The 18095-nt window shown below is 32.8% G+C and overlaps 1 protein-coding gene across 6 annotated transcripts; it reads left to right on the top strand.

Annotated features, from left to right (window-relative positions):
• The first annotated feature begins 4284 nt into the window (after positions 1–4284).
• Positions 4285–17576, top strand: LOC140663405 (uncharacterized). 6 transcript variants are annotated; one of them, XM_072887531.1, is made up of 4 exons: positions 4285–4421; positions 7139–7269; positions 11370–12930; positions 13001–17209. In XM_072887531.1, the coding sequence occupies exons 3-4, from the start codon at positions 11852–11854 to the stop codon at positions 15549–15551; spliced, it is 3630 nt and encodes a 1209-aa protein (XP_072743632.1). In that variant the 5' UTR covers positions 4285–4421; positions 7139–7269; positions 11370–11851; the 3' UTR covers positions 15552–17209. The 6 variants fall into 6 exon arrangements, 5 of the variants coding, with proteins under 5 accessions (XP_072743632.1, XP_072743631.1, XP_072743630.1 ...); XM_072887529.1 differs by lacking the exon at positions 4285–4421 and adding an exon at positions 6550–6980; XM_072887527.1 differs by lacking the exon at positions 4285–4421 and adding an exon at positions 6550–6980 and having other exon boundaries at positions 7047–7269.
• The last annotated feature ends 519 nt before the right edge of the window (positions 17577–18095 follow it).

The following is an 18095-nucleotide window of genomic DNA, read 5'->3' as shown; positions in this document are numbered from 1 at the left end:
TGAGTAACTTAAATGTACTTTGCTAGTGATTGACACAATTATTATTAATAATACAATTAATGAAAATTATATGAATGGATTTACTTACAATCTACATCTTCATCTACAAATCTGTTGCTTCAAAATATAAGTTTGTCACTCACCGATACTGATACAACAGCGAAGTTGTCGATATTGAAGCTTTCGTTATTTACAACATATTTATGCCAATATAAAATCCAAATTATAGTAGAACTTAAAATAATTAATATTCAAGAAATTATTTATATATATTGCACTCACCGAATTCTGTGTTCGATACAATAATAAGTAGATATATAAATATAAAATAATTTTAGAATTTTAAAAGCTACTTTTTAAATGGAGAATTTTATAAGATTTAAATAAAACTTTCTGAGTTTTTCTTATCCAAATTATTTAAATTAAAAAAATAAACCAAATTAATTTGTGTACACGATTTATATATAATAATTTATATAAATAAAAAATAATGTTACCCTAAGATTGCTCCGATGCAGGATGTTTCTTCTTCTCTTCTCAGGTTGTTAAGATTGTTACATTGATTTATAATATATATATATATATATATATATATATATATATATATATATATATATATATAGAAGATCTAAATTGTAGCAACGCCAAAACTAATTAATATTTTAAGAAATTATTATTGTATGTATTGAATTTTATATTCTATGCACATAATAATAAGTAGATTAATAAAATAATTTTATAAATTAAAAAAAAAAACTGCTAATAACGCTGTATAAAATGTGTAATCTTCTAAAAATAGAAACGTATATTTATATATAAATGGATTATTGATAGCTGCAATTAGAATTATGTAAGCTTATACATACTTATACACAATGCTGCAATATTTTATGTATAATTATATACAATTATATATATAATTATATACAAAATGGACAAATTTTGTATATAAATTTGTATAATTAGATTGTATAATTTTGTCTGATTATATATAAAAATTTTTTACCGGGTACCTTCACCTGTGTGAATTGCCCGCACAGACTTTGTTTAATTGTTCCATATTGAGTGCGAACAAGATACGATATTATCTCTGAACTTTTGATGAGAATACTGACAGGGGTACGTCTCTTTACCTTGATTTTATAATGTTGTCCGAGAAAAAATGAATTTATTATGATTATATACGATTATATATAATTAAATCCGAAATTTAGCGCGATCTGACCATATGTAATATAATTTGTTTATATATAATTAAATCTAAAATTTGACGCGATTCGGTTAGATCTAGTTTCATATATGTATAATCAGATTTAAACAAATATGATTAGATAAAGATATAGTCATATAAGACCATAAATTTCGTGCGAAATTTCGGATATTATTATATATAATCATATAAAATTACATGTTTTATCAGATCTTTTCATATCTAATTATGTATATGACCATATTATACCCATTTTTCCTCGGGTATACAACTAAAGCGTCTCTTCCCACACAGATCATTGCAATTATATTGCAGCAACATTGCAATATTGCAAATTGTAATGAAACATTATAAAAACATTGCAGAGATCTAAATCCACAAACTATCAGCACAGTTGTTGCAACATAATATAAATATTTCGGAAAAATTTCAAAATCAAAATTTTATAATTATATTTTTTTAGGGTAAAACGTATAGAATACCCGGTAAAAAATTTGTTATGTATAATCATATATGATATATGACCATATAAAATTTTATATAAGTTATGTATAATCATATATAATAATATATGACTTATTGTATAATTATATATATTTTATATTAATGTTGGCTAGATGTCAGTTAAGAATAATACAAAATTATGCATATTATGCATAACTTATACAGAATTTTATATATTTCTATATACTTTTATATTGTTATATCTAATTATATATGAGAAATTTTTTACCGGGTATGAAAAAGTTGAACTTAAAATAAATGTTTGCAATAATATTTATCTAAGAAAAATTAAATTATAAATTTACATATAATAAATTATATACATATATATATACATATATATATATATATATATATATATACATACAGGGTGTCTCATTTTAATTCCTCCAGTCGAATATCTCGAAAACCAAGCCTAGGAGAGAAAAATGTTTCAGGCAAAAGTTGTATGGTTTCGAGGGGGCTATAAGATGGTACTATTGGTCTGACCTTGAAGAGTCATTTGAAGATCACGTGAAGGTCACCTCAATTTATTTAAATGCCCGGTAAAAAATGTGTTATCTATAATCATATATGATATATGACCATATAAAATTATATAGAAATATATAAAATTTTGTAGAAGTTATGTATAATTATATATAATAATATATCACTTATTATATAATTATATATAATTTTATATTAATGTTGGCTAGATGTCAGTCAACGATAATACAAAATTATGCATACTATACATAACTTATACAGAATTTTATATATTTTTATATACTTTTATATTGTTATATATAATTATATATGAGAAATTTTTTACCGGGTGGCACCCTCTATTTTTTGTTACATATTCTTGTAGCTGACTTCGAAAGCTTTCCAAAACACTATAATCAAATGTAAACACTTTTCGAGTTATAAGGCTTCAAAGTTGCAATATTTTGACATAAAATACAAGATATCTCGTAAAATATTCATTTCTCGATTATCTTACCCTAATACTTTTATGCACAGAATAATGAAACGAATCAATTGGTGTAAAGAAAACACATAGTTATTTTTAAGAAAAAAATCTGAATTTGCAACTAGCATTTATACATTTTTACTTTAACATAATTATGTATTTTAATTATGCCAATTGATTTGTCTCGTTATTCTGTGCATAAAAGTATTAGGTAAGATAATCGAAAAATGAATATTTTACGAGATATTTTGTATTTTATGTCAAAATATTGCAATTTTGAAGCCTTATAACTCGAAAAGTACTTCACGAAAAAATATTTGATTATAGTGTTTTGGAAAGCCCTCGAGATAAGCTACAAGAATATGCAATAATATATAGGGTGTCCCATTTAAAAAATTAAACATGACGTTTATGTGACCTTCAAATAACTCTTCAAGGTCAAACCAATGGTATCCTCTTATGGCCCTCTCGAAATACTAAAACTTTTGTCTGAAACATTTTTTCGAATTTTCCATATTTTTCGAGATATTTCACTGGAGGAATTAAAATGGACACCCTGTATATATATATAATTTTATGTAAATTTATAATATAATATTTTTTAGATAAAAAAATTATTACAAACATTTAAGTTCAACTTTTTTGTATTTTATGTGTCCATATGCTTCTGATATTTATCTATTAAAAACAAAAATTCTTATATGCAACATTAGTCGACGATTGCAGTAACAATGCATTATTACAAATTCATAACATTGCAACATTGCTATAATATTTCGTTGCAATCTTCCTAAAGGCGGACATTTTAACGTTGCTGCAATCCTACAGCAATGATGCAGCAACATTTCGCAGTGAATTTGTTACGCACATGCATAAAGAATCATGTGAATTCAAGCGCGTTCCAATTTTCAAGCGTTCTGTTTCCGTAAAAATTACTCCATGGGAAACCTGACTATTGAAAATCGAAACGCAATAAACTTACATGATTCTGATTAGTTGATCGCCACCATTCTACCTTTTCGATTCCGTTTTTCGAGAGTCATGGGACGGCACCCTAAGCACAGTTTAATAAAAAATTTATATATATATATATATATACTTATGTATATTATACTTATTACTATATGCATATACATTAGTAGATATGAGTATCTGCATTTATATTGTAATAAATTTAATATACTGTATATACTAAACCATATTTTATTGGGACGGGATTCGATAGCACACAATGCTAATTGGCCAATGAACATTAGGACCTTCTGATTGGCTAACCGTGCTGGTTACCCTAGGCATCGGTCAATATGTATGTTTGTGTGCTATCGGGATGTGTGCTAACGGGATCCTCCCTTTTATTGTACATTACAAAAGACACAGTCTCTAATATCTTATTTTTAAAAACAATTTTTTTAAGTTAAAGTACGTTAATCATAAATATTTTTATTGGAAAATATTATTATGCGCATAAAACATTACGTGTAGCATGTAATATATATATATATATATTGCTTTAAATCCAATCAACGTGACTGTCATACCACCAATGATGACGCATGCACATAAGTTTTGTACATACTTTTCGGTGTTATGTATTTTGCCGGAGTTAGCGGTCTAGTTATATATAGAAGTCTGTGGCTACAACACGCATTCGAGCTTGTGTATTACATGCGTATATCGTGTAACATAGGCACGTATTAGTTATTACATGTATATCATCACGTGTATACATATATTGTTACGTAAGAGAAAAAGGTAAGTGCTTTTTATTTGTATATATGTTGTTAAAATTTATGTATTCTAAAAATTATAATAGAGTCGCATATGCTTATCTCATTGTTAATGACCTATAACCTCATAATTGTTGAAATCGATTAGAAAAGTAGAAATATTGTATTTATCTGTGATTATCTTCATCTTATTCATATATTTTTTAATTTGGATATTTTTTGCTTTCTCTAATTTTATATTTTGCTGTAGACACCCGTGCATATATTTCTGCAATATAATAATATATCAAACTAGGGACCCTCTAGTAAGGGATAGGACAAAGCCGCTAAAAGTCGCCATTAGTGGGATCCCGGAAATCGACGGGTTAATATGAGCGCGTTTTTCAAATTAATTTATATTGTTTCTTTAGATAGATTCAGTCCTCAGTTTGAGGCAGATATAATAAATCACTCAAACTATAAAATTTAAATATCTGAATGCATGCCATAGATAAAATAGGTTTATGTTTGTGTATCAGTATTCTGTATCTGTATCTATATTCAGTACGATTAACATTATCCAATCATTTTTGCCTACGTAATAGAGATCTGGCAATGGGGAAGTGACACATTTTATATCCATCTTTTCTTGAATTACTACAATTTTTTGCTTTGCAATATCGGATTCTTACTAAATAAATCCAAAAATTGCAAACGTTTACTATAACTAAAAATTGCACAGGTTATTGGTTAGGTTAGCTTAATGATGGTGAGTTTACCCACGCCTAACCCAAGCTTACCCACTCCCCACTCTTACAAGTGGAAGTATGGCGGCCGACCAATCCGCAGCTTGCGGCCCGTTGTCCTATCCCTTACTAGAGGATCCCTATATCAAACTAGATTTACTTTAGAGAAAAATAATAGTCAGCAGTTAAAGTAAATAACTATTAATATATAAAAAATAATATAATAATATACAATAAATATATATACAAATTTGTAGCTGAAGCTCTGTGTGTATATTAATTACATTATTTTTTTTTATCTGTGGTAAGTTTTTCAATTACTATTACTTACTATATTGCATTATTTATCTAAAGTAGGTATATACTTTTTATTTATTATATTGCAGAAATATATGTATTTGTGTGTTATGCGAAATAAAAATCAAAGAGAAAGGAAGAAATATTCAAATAAGAATGTAACGAGGCATCCCCCGTTATTGTTTCCTCGTAATTTCCGACTGTCCATCAGTCGGAAGTCCGCTGCCCGGTGAACACCAACCGGACAAAAGCGGAAGCACGGTGCGTCCTTTTTTAAGTTTGAGAAAATTTGCGGCCGTCACGACTAACGGATCTCGGCGAGCGAGAGACTAAAGTCGGTATTCATAGTCCGTTCTTATATATAAGATCATCTTAAAACATGTTTTTAGTGAACTGAAGACTACGTTCAGCCAATCAGATGGCCGAATAGAATTTTAAGACTTTACTTAAGACGAGCTTGAATATAAGAACAGACTATGAATACCGGTCTAAGGCTGCGGTCCGAAATGCGCTCACGGCACAGTATATACAGTAGCGCAACTCTCTGTTGGCACCTTGATCTTAGCGTGGATAAAAATGAACTGCACATGCGCGAGCGAGGTATGTAACCAATCACGACAGTGCCTTCTGTCTTACTTACTCTCTTGTTTATAGTTATCTTTCTTTTTCTATCTTACTGCATATATTTTATACTGGGTGAGGCATCTAACATTAAAACACATACACTATATTTTTTATTTGTTTATTAATTTTAATTTAATTATTTGTCTATACGTTAACTTTATCTATTTTAGTATGAGTCAAAAAAAAAAAAAATAAAAAAGAAAGAGAAATTATCTTCAAAATTTAATAAAATATATACGTACGATTCTACGTTAAATATAGGATGAAGCATCTAAAAAAATATGTTTCTATATTACTTATAAAAATGCAGAAATATTTTTAAAGTCTCATATGTATAGTGTGTGATGGCTGTAATTTTAAAATAACAAAAATTCATGATTCTTTTCTTAAAAATGTTAATCAGCTTGTCATCTCAGAAAATAATACCATCTTGAGAAGAAATATTTCTTATTGTATTATATACTATATGTATAATCACAATTATGTTCAGTTAAATTTTTTAAACAGTTCTTTTGATTTTTTGAAAAAATTTATGATTCTATTTTTAAAAATGCTAATCAGCTTATCTCGGAAAATACTTGAGAATATATATATATTGTAAAGTTTATAACTTCTTCTATTACTTTCTTCCTTTATCACGTTATTATTTCACATTCGTAGTCGCTACTCTAATTTGATCATGTATATACGCCTTACGTTGGCATTCTATAGGATTGAGAAAGAAAAAAAATGGAAAGAGAAACTAAGACAGAAGATCAATTGCTTGTGATTGGTTATATACCTCGCTCGCGCATGTGCAGTTCATTTTTATCCACGCAGAAATGACCGGAGTTGCGCTACTGTATATACCACAGAGCTTTGACTATTTCTATAGTCAAAGGTATAAGTATACTTATTCTGTGCTCGAACTCCTCCGACCGTACGCGGAAAATCCTGAGGTAACGACGTTCGAAATTTTTAACGAACCTTCCAGAACAATTATTTAACGATAATTGTTCTGGAAGCGAAAATCTGTAGATGAGAGAGGGCGAATTAGCCAGGATAAAAAGGGCCATCGCAAAGCAATCGAGACCAGATCCGTTCCGACTTTCTACAGCGGGATTCGCTCTAGGAGGCCTCCGAACCAGATCAACCGCCTGCAAATAAAGCGACCGAGCGTACTCGATCACTGCGAGTTCTCAGCTTTGCCAAAGCGATTCTTCTCAACAACCGACCGATCGGACAGAGGTGCAGATTACTCCATTTTTGCTGAGTGTTCTCAGCCCGATAGTCGTTACTATTCCGATTGTCCAGAAACCGATGGACATTAACGTCCCGGGGTGGAGAGTGCGCTGCTTCCGACGAGAGTTCTCATCGTCCGCCGGACGCATTCTATCCACCAACCGACTTCCCAGTCTACTTAGAAAACGACGGACAAGACTTGACCATAGATATCGAAAGATAGAGATGGAGCGTGAGTTCGCGAGGGTTAAGCCTTTTCGGGGAGGGCGACGAGGTAAACTGTGAGCACTTTCTATTGGATGGAATGATGCGCGTGCGTAATGGCGTTTAATACGAAATAGAACTCCTGCCCACCGGACGCGAAAATGCTGGCCGCGCGACAAAAGAGAACGCGGTAGTCAATTAATTTATTATAACTGATGAATTTATTGGCTATCGCGTTATTTTTTGCCGCGTGGCAAGTATTTCCGCGTCCAGTGGGCAAGAGCTTATATTCTAATATCTCTGATTACTAGTATTACACAGCTATATATGTTTAATAAAAACAGTCATCGAATTTATTATATTTTACGTTAAAATGTCCTTTTTTTAATAATAAATAATACCATGATAAAAGGGTCACTAATAATAATAATTATTTTAAATTTTATTGCAAACTTTTATTCAAATTCAAATAATTGCAATCGATATATTCTTAATGGAGACTTTATACATATACACTCTTTATTATAAAAGATAGTATAAATATTATTACAAGCTTGTTTATATTTATTGGCAAAGTACATAGTCATATATGTATAAGATACACTCCTTTAGGAACATAGTCATAAGATATAGATATAAATATAATAATACTTATTCTTTAAGAACATAAATATACTGCAAAGTTAAAAAATATATTAGTTATAATTATATATGTTAGATAAAGCTCGTTAAATTTATAATAAATCTTACAGACAACTTCATTAAAGTAAATAGTATAGATTAAACGCTTTTTACCATAAACATTTGTATAGGTCTATGCTTTTTACATACGCTTAAACAATACAATTTTATTAAATAAATGACGTTTGCTTTTAAATTTATCTATAGAATTTAATGTTATATAATGTAATCTGATTTTGATATAGTTTTGAGCAATGGCTCGAATTAAATGTACAATATGATTTTCTAAAGGAGACTGATCAAATGTATGCTCTCGTAATGAATAAAATAAATTAGTATCAAGGAACGATTTCAACACATTAGTAATATATGTTTCATAAAATTTTTTAGTTATAAATCCATTTGTGCTTACATGATTGCATGTCTTATTATTCTTTCGCATTTATTACAAATTGTAATAACGTCTTTTGATGGTTGTATTAATGCTCCTTGTCTAATATTTTTTACAGAAATTAAATTATTATTAGTGACCCTTTTATCATGGTATTATTTATTATTAAAAAAAGGATATTTTAACGTAAAATATAATAAATTCGATGACTGTTTTTATTAAACATATATAGCTGTATAATACTAGTAATCAGAGATATTAAAATATGAGCTCCTGCCCACTGGACGCGGAAATACTTGCCGCGCGGCAAAAAATAACGCGATAGCCATAAATTCATCAGTTATAATAAATTAATTGACTACCGCGTTCTCTTTTGTCGCGCGGCCAGCATTTCCACGTTCGGTGAGTAGAAGTTCTATTTCGTATTAAACGCCATTACGCACGCGCATCATTCCATCCAATAGAAAGTGCTCATAGTTTACCTCGTCTCCCCTCCCTCAGTGGCTTTACCCCCCTTGTCTAAATACTGGGTTCATGCTCCATCTTTATCTTCCAATATCTATGGACTTGACCGACCACTGTAACGGACCGACCGATCTAATAACCGATTGAATCGCTCAAACGCGTGCGTTAACACGTGACTCTCCGTGCGAGATTTCGCGAGGTCGTTTATCTCTAAAATCCAGTAAAAAGATTGTAACAACCAGCGCATACCAGATCTAGCGCGCGCTGTGCGATATATTTCGCAGTCGTAATATACGCATAGACATATATAATAGACTGCGCGTTCTTATGGGGCGAACTGATGAGAAGATCTAAAGGACAGAAATATTCAGTTCTAAAGTCACTTGTAATCTAGTGATTTTATTCAGTCCGGTTTTTATTCAGTTCATGCTTTCTCTCTCGCATATGTAGAGAGAAGGGGAAAGATGGTCCGCTCCTATTTTCCCTACATGCGCGCGCATACTGTTGCTCTCTCTTTCTAATGTAGTATTCAGCTCCTCTTACGGAACGCGTAGTCTATTATACATATATGTTTATGAAAATACGACGGCTCTTTAAATCCGCGCTACCAAACCGCCACAAGCTGAAAAACCGCATTTCATTGCGGCGCGTCAAAATATTGGCCGCCTCACCGATATACACAATCGCGGACTATTATCAACACCGCTGCGGCGATTTAAACCTCCCACAATCGAATCACACACCAACTTAAACTTCGAGATACACGCATCATATGCAACTGTCTAAACTGCGCTCGCACACGTTGCACCTACTCATACACCTTATACACACGTATCTACACACATATACGTACTGTACACTTATAAACACACAATAAATCTTTCGATAATTTTTCAAAACTCGTTTACGTTCGTTTCGCAAACCTTTCCTCGAGCCCTGATTCCGACCGAGTTATCCGCCTCTCAGGAAAGCGGACCCGTTATAAGAAAATATAGACACATCACAGATAATACAATTATTATTTTTCTGATCAAGCTCAATTTTTAAGAGTATATGTGATTTTCTTCCTGAAATAGGCATATGCTTATTCTCTATTATATGAAATAGTGTAAACAATATACGATCAATGATTATAAAATATCAATCTCTTTATTTTTATATTAAAATATTTAGATATTAAAAAATAGTTGTTTTATTTATATATTAAAATTTTATTTGATAAAAATACACTGGGCAACAAAATTATCGCAATAACAATTTATACCAAAATTTCATATAACTTCAGATAATCACAACTCCACGAAAAATTGTCGTATTTAAAAACTTTTTTTTATTTTGCAGGTTAAACCCTTTACTTTAAGAAGCATTTGTCAGATTTTGAGTTTTTCCTTCCTTCCTCTTGCCTTCTTCTTAAAAGTAAGGACGTGTTTTTTCTTGGAAAATTTGTACACTTTGATGCACTCCACTGAGTGGAATGAATTTTTTTCACAAATATCATGATAATTATTGTAAAATTTGGTTTTTCGTTGCAAATTAAAAAAAAATTGAGATCGATACGATTTTTTTTCGCGGACTTATGACATATCAAAGTGACCTGTACATTTTTGTGCCTGTTACCGCCAACATTAGCATTATCCGATGCGCACCACGAAGAGGTTGTTGGACGGATTTTACGCATCATATGTATGTGTGTATGTGTGTATGCGTGCATGCGCGCGCGTGCGTGTGTGTGTATGTGTGTGTGTTGGAAAGGAGTGTTGCACTTAATTTTAAAAGTGTGTATTTTTGCCTCGTTTTCGGCACACGCACGCACAGGATATACACGTACGCACGCACACATACACACATACACATGATGAAAATCCGTCCAACACCTCCCCGTGGTGCGCATCGGATAATGCTAATATTGGTGGTAACAGGCACAAAAATGTATAGGTCACTTTGATACGTCATAAGTCGCGAAAAAAAAATCGTATCAATCTCAATTTTTTTTTAATTTGCAAGGAAAAGTCCAAATTTTACAATGATTAACATGATACTTGTGAAAAAAATTTATTCCACTCCGTGGAGTGCGTCAAACTGTGCAAATTTTCCGAGACAAAACACGTCCTTACTTTTGAGAAGAAGGCGAGAAGGGAAGGAAAAATCTGATAAATGCTTCTTAAAGTAGAGACTTTAATCTATAAAATAAAAAAAAAGTTTTTAAATACGACAATTTTTCGTGGAGCTGTGATTATTGAAGTTATGTGAAATTTTGGTATAAATTTTAGTTGCGATAATTTTGTTGCCCAGTGTATTAATAACTTTTTTGTTCTAAATTTAAAAAGATATAATAGTAATTAAAACATGTTTACTATTGTTTCAGAGGATATCATCAAATGTTGGTACAGAGTGTTTTCCACACACATATTGCAATATATATATATAGCAATATATATTGATTATATTTCGTATTACTAGTATACTATAGTACTGCATCAGTCGTTTGTATGATAGGTTCAAAAGTGTACTCCGCTAAAAAAAGCAATATAAATTATTACGTTCTGACTACGGAAACTTTGCCAAAGAAAGAGTAAATTCCGATTACTTTAAAACTTTTGTACTTGTTACACATAATTGTTTAATTATTAATATTTTTAGTATTTAATCCGAGTCTTATTTTGTATACTTGGAAGAAGATACACTCTAATCTCAACATCGTATAAATTCGCAAGATAAATGCGCCAGTACATGGTAAAAAGAGACGCTTCAGTTACGTGAGTGAAAATATAAAATCAAAAAGGCATACTTCTGCCAGTATTCTCATCAAAAGTTCAGAGATAATATTGCATCTTGTTCGCACTCAATATGGAGCAATCGGAACAAAGTCTGCGGGAGCAATCTACACAGGAGAATTTGGTAGAGGAGTACAATGCCTATGCCGACGAGTATATTGAGTTGGTAGAAGAAATGAATCGAATTAAACGTCCGCGATTATCGAGCGGAATTCAGCAATCGCTAGTTACTCAAATCGCGCGACTCGAAGAACTGAAGAATTCGCTACGCAGGCATTTCACAAACACGGATGCAGGAAGCAGTTCGCAAGAAAATGACTTGATTTGGCGAGAAATCGATACAGCGTTCAAAAGCCGTATATTGACTAGTGCGGTTATAAATTATAATCACATCGAACCTCGTCAATTTTTGGAAGATGCGAGTGACATTGTGTTCAAACACGTGCGAAACATTATACAAAAACACAACAGTGTGAAAGTGAATACAGTGTTTAACGGTGAGTTTGTGACGGGTGATAAACGTGCTAATCATTCAATCAGTACGAGAAACTTTGAACTCTTTACATCCGATACATTCGATTTACCGAAATGGTACAAACAGCGCATCGTCGAGCCCACTCTTGCATCGCTCGAAGAATTTCAGGAACGCGAAAACGGGTGGGCATTGTTGCGTATACTCAATTTAACTGTAAATATAAATAAATATAATCCTATGCGCGCGGGATGTAGCATACAATTACCGGAGAAGGTAAAAATGAAGCGAGCGGTGGTTAACGTACAAACCAGAGACAATGCGTGTTTTGCGTGGGCGGTGGTGGCTGCTCTGTATCCAGTTGAAAGAAACACAGAACGGCAATCATCATACCCGGATTATACAACAGTACTGAATCTCCAAGACATTGAGTTTCCTGTCACTCTTAATCAAATTAAAAAGTTTGAAAATAATAATGACATTTCGATCAACGTGTACAGTTATGAAAACGACAATATTGTCCCGTTGCGCCTTACAGAGCAAAAGAGGGACAAGCACGTCAACTTGCTTTACGTGCAAGATGCGCGAGATATCGGACATTTCGCATGGATCAAGAATTTATCCAGGCTCATGAGTTCGCAACTCAGCAAACGCAGTGGTCAAAAATATATCTGCGATCGGTATGTATATTTAATAAACTGCATTAAAATATTTAAAACAAGAATAATAATTTTAACTTTTATTTTACAGATGCATGCACTATTTTCATTCGAGCGAGAAATTACAGTCACATAAAGTAGACTGTGGAAAAATGAACGACTGCGCTATTCGGTTACCGGGCGATAAAAATAAGTGGCTTACATTCATCAACTACAACAGAAAGAAGCGGCTTCCTTTTGTCGTGTACGCCGATCTAGAATGCACTTTGGCGAAAAAAGAAGAAAATTTGTATCAACATCACCAAGTATTTAGTATCGCCTATTACGTACATTGCTCATATGATAATTCGTTATCCGCGTATCATTCTCGTCGCGATAATAATTGCGTTGCATGGTTCGCTGACGAACTTAAAAATTTGGCTCAACGCGTAAAGAATATTTTAACAACCAAGGTTCCCATAGTAAATTTAACGCGAAAAGAAGAGGAAGAATTTCGAAACGCGACTCAATGTCATATATGTGAGAAACCATTTGTAAAAGACGATTTTCGAGTACGCAATTATTGTCATCTGACTGGACGGTATAGAGGTCCCGCGCATTTAAATTGCAATCTAAATTATAAAGAATTATTTTGGATTCCTATAGTATTTCACAATTTATCCGGTTACGGTTTACATTTCATAATCAAGGAAATAGCCACAGCGTTCGAAGGAGAAATCGATTTACTTCCAATAACAAAAGAAAAATATATTTCATTTACAAAAAATGTTAAAATTACGAAAGACGAAGCGGGAAATTACATTAAATTACGTTTTATCGATTCATATCAATTTTTCACAACAAGTCTCAACAAATTGATATCTTTACTGAGCAAGGATAAATTCAAAATTTTACAATCGGAATTTAAAAATTTATCCACCGAAGATTTCAATTTACTAACAAAAAAAGGCATCTTCCCGTACGAGTACATTGACTGCGTAGATAAATTGCAAGATGTGTGTTTACCGTCGCGAGAATCATTTTACAGCTCCTTGACTGGTAATACAGTGTCTGAATGCGATTACGCGCACGCCGAGACCGTATGGAAACGATTCTCTATTCGAACGCTAGGCGATTATAGCGATTTGTACCTCAAAACTGATGTCTTGTTATTAGCCGACATTTTTGAAAATTTCCGCGAGAGTTGTATAAAGAGTTATGGACTCGACCCTGCGTATTACTATACTCTTCCTGAATACACGTGGGACGCCATGTTGAAGCATACGAAAATTACGTTTGAATTGCTCACTGACATTAACATGGTGATGTTCATCGAAAGAGGTATACGCAGTGGTCTGAGTCAATGTTCCAACAGGTACGCGCGTGCTAATAATAAGTACATGCAGTCGTATGACTCATCGAAACCATCAACATACTTGATGTATTTCGACGTGAATAATTTATACGAATGGGCAATGTGTCAACCATTGCCCTATACCGATTTTCGGTGGGTCGATGATATTTCCAGTTTTGATGCATCATTGATTGCACCCGATTCGCCTACAGGTTATATCCTCGAAGTCGACCTCGAGTATCCGCAACATTTTCACGATTTGCATTCTGATCTACCGTTTTGTCCGATACACGACAAACCACCTGGCAAACACGAGGACAAGCTCCTAGCAACCTTATACGATAAGAAACATTACGTAATACACTACCGCAACCTTCAGCAATGTATACGTCACGGTCTTCGCGTTACAAAAATACATCGTATATTACAATTCACTCAATCTCCATGGCTCTGTACTTATATCAAACTCAATACAAAATTTAGAACATTGGCAAAAAATAATTTTGAAAAAAATTTGTACAAACTGATGAATAATGCTGTGTTTAGCAAAACAATGGAAAATGTGCGTAATCACGTAAATGTTAAACTTTTAACAGAATGGGACGGGAGGTACGGCGCAGAAGCAATGATTGCGAAACCAAATTTTCATAGCAGAAGTGTCTTTTCGGAAAACTTCATAGCCGTAGAATTACATAAACTCGAAATAAAATTGTACAAACCAATTTATGTGGGTATGTGTATTCTCGACATATCCAAGACGTGTTTGTACGAATTTCATTACGATTACATGGTGCCAATGTATCGGGAGAAATGCAAAGTTATGTACACCGACACAGATAGTCTCATATATCACATTGAATGCGACGATGTGTACGAGAATATAAAACGCGATGTCAGCAGATTTGATACGAGCGACTATGCGGTGGACAACGCGTACGGTATACCGCTCGTAAATAAAAAAGAACCGGGTCTAATGAAGGATAAAAATAACGGTATGATAATGAGCGAATTTATCGGGCTTAGAGCAAAAATGTACGCGTTGCGCGTGGATGGTAAGAAGGATACGAAAAAGGTAAAAGGCATCAAGAGTAACGTTGTCGCGAGAATGATAACGTTTGACGATTACACGCGGTGTTTAAGCGAAGAGATTGAAATGACACGCAGTCAATCGTCTATAAGATCAAAATTGCACAAGATATACGCCATTTGTGAAACAAAAATTGCTCTGAGTCCGTACGACGACAAGCGGTATATCGTACCTAAAACTATCAATACGTTACCGTGGGGACATTATAAAATACCGTTGTAAATACATATTTGCAAATAAATGTATGTATTTACTGCAAATAGAAATTAGATATTTGTGTGAATTTTATGTATATTATATTTTTATTGTTGCATTATATATTTATAATAAATTATTTTATGTATCCAAGAGTTGTGCGAGTTATCAAGTCCCAACCATTTCACGAAAACCTTATCTATTTTTGCGTATCACCTTTTTCACGAGATACACGTCGGGGTTAGCAACGTAATGTATTCATAGAATCCTTCGGCTACATGATTTCGGTGCGAATCTTCGTGTAGGTACGTCGTGAAATTAGTTTACTGTATTTTGACAATATTAAACACTTTAGTTGTCCAATTTGGCAGTGAACTGTCTTTGTCAATAACTACGAATTCATACTTGTGTTGCCAACATTTTTGACATAATGCGTGAAAATCATCGTATGTCATGTTAGTATTTACATGTACACATGTTTTAAATTTGTACCATCCTGTTTAAATAAAATCAATAAATTCGCATTGTCGCACATAAGATGCTTGGGTATCTTGGCATACGTTTGATAAAATAGATAAAAACAGTCGATGTTCGAGTGTCCTAACCCATTGTATATCGTATCTTGTTTGTTGCACGCTACGTCATCAAAGATAAAAATAGAAAAATTGAGAAGCGCCTTGCTTGGAGAAATGACGTTACTATTATTGAATGAAATGAAATTAAAGAATGTAAAATAATCAATTTCGTCTATTGGTGTCAACAAATTTTGATATTTCGGTTGTTGAAATGATTTTGAGTATACGTACAGGTTCTCAAAGCGTACACCATGCGGACTTTCAGTCAGATTTATCAACACGTTAGTCTTACCGCAATTCGAAGGGCCGTAAATGATACTGCGCGTAGTAATCGGTATTTTGATGGTTCGTATTTTGTAATCATTATTAATTTTATTTCGTATTTAAAAGACTGCATAGAGCTGTCTGAGAACATGCTTGCTTTTAATTTTTATCAGCTGTGAAGAGTAAGCATTCATGCTAATTCTTATGTCATGTACATCTCCTATTTTTTTTTTACCGGAACGTTGTTTAGTCTCGTTAATCGTCGTAACGTCTCTAACAGTGAACAAGGGAAATCGGTACCGCAATTATTAAAATATATAAGAAATGTATATTTTTTGTGTTTCCTTCATCTATCTTATCTTTCTCCTTCTGGCCATCCTTTTCCTTTGCGCTTTCTCGTATTATCTTTCTACCATCACGCGAATGTTGTATTGCGCTTTTTCTCGCACCCATATCTCTTTGTGCTCTCTCTCTTTCGCGAACGTGGTATTGTGCTCTCTCTTTCGCACTCATATCTTTTTCTATCCTTTTCCCACCACATCATGCTCTCTTTATCCAACGCTATGCAAAACGCCTATCACACTATTATTTTCCCACTACAACGCGCTCTCCTCGTCTAACGCTATGCAAAGTGCATATAGCGCTATCCTTTTCCCACCACGCGCTCACGTCTAATGCATCACCTTTCCTCTCATCCATCGGTCGCGTTACGGACTCGTGTGACGTCATTTTCACGCGTCCGTGGTTCCCTCCGCACTCCCTTCGAAGACCTGGGTTAGAATTTTCATCTACTCATTGTCAGTTCGTTTTTTGCTGACAATGAGACATTAAGGGCCAATTTCACCATCACCGGTTAACTCTAACTACAGGTTAAACTATGTCTTTGTCTTTTTCAGATAAGTTTAAGAAAAAGAGACGAAGATATAGTTTAACCTAAGGTTAGAGGTAACCGACAATGGTGAAATTGGCCCTAAGAGGTTAAATTACTCTTGCCTGCTGAAAAATGAGGCTTTGTTTAGGAATTTTTTTCTCCACTACTAATAAAGCAATCAAAGTAGAGTTTTTCAGGGTTTATTATATGTGCTTTAAAGTATACAAAAATATTTTTTATTTTCATTTAAGGTACAAAATGGCGTCGTGGAAGTAGGTAACGTGAGAAGGTTCGTCTCTAAACGGTGTGCAGAGTAACAATCTCCAGACAGCACCTAGAGGGGTAAAAAAATTTTTTTTATATAATCTACATTAGTTTTTCTTTGGAAGTTTTCTTTGGAACCCATGATTATTAAAAAATATTGATTTTTGCAAATTTGGCATCAATTTTAATTTTTTTTTTTTTTTAAAATCAATCTTAAATTGTTTATAAAAAATGTAATTGTTTATCGATTGTAAAAATCGTAGGTACTATGTCGTGCTTGGTGTCATTTTAATCGCAAAAATCTCATTAATCCATTAAAATTATTTTTAAATCAATAAAATGCGAAATAAAAGTTTTAGTTTTTATTCAATAAGATGTTTATGTAGTTGTAGAGGTAAGGAAAGATGCCCGATGCCGGAGAGTCGTCGGAAGAGAGAGCAACATAATTACCGATAAAATCTAACCTATTATGACAATATATTTGTTTAATATAAAAGCTGCAATTTATAAACATAAAATAAAATAAGTTCGCACTGGAAGAATTGCATGAAGGAATATTTTTAGAAATGAGTTTAGAAATCTAGTAAAAAACATTTT

This window comes from Anoplolepis gracilipes, chromosome 3 (assembly GCF_047496725.1).
Source record: "Anoplolepis gracilipes chromosome 3, ASM4749672v1, whole genome shotgun sequence".
NCBI classification, from domain to species: Eukaryota; Metazoa; Arthropoda; class Insecta; order Hymenoptera; family Formicidae; genus Anoplolepis; species Anoplolepis gracilipes.
The sequence above is the reverse complement of the archived record's forward strand: the minus strand, read 5'-3'. Positions and strand labels throughout refer to the sequence as shown.

Excerpts from the sequence above, each read along its gene's own strand:
- LOC140663405 (XM_072887530.1), top strand. The coding sequence starts at position 11,852 with ATGGAGCAATCGGAACAAAGTCTGCGGGAGCAATCTACACAGGAGAAT. Across the intron at positions 12,931-13,000 it reads CAAAAATATATCTGCGATCG|ATGCATGCACTATTTTCATT; the intron begins GTATGTATATTT and ends TTTATTTTACAG.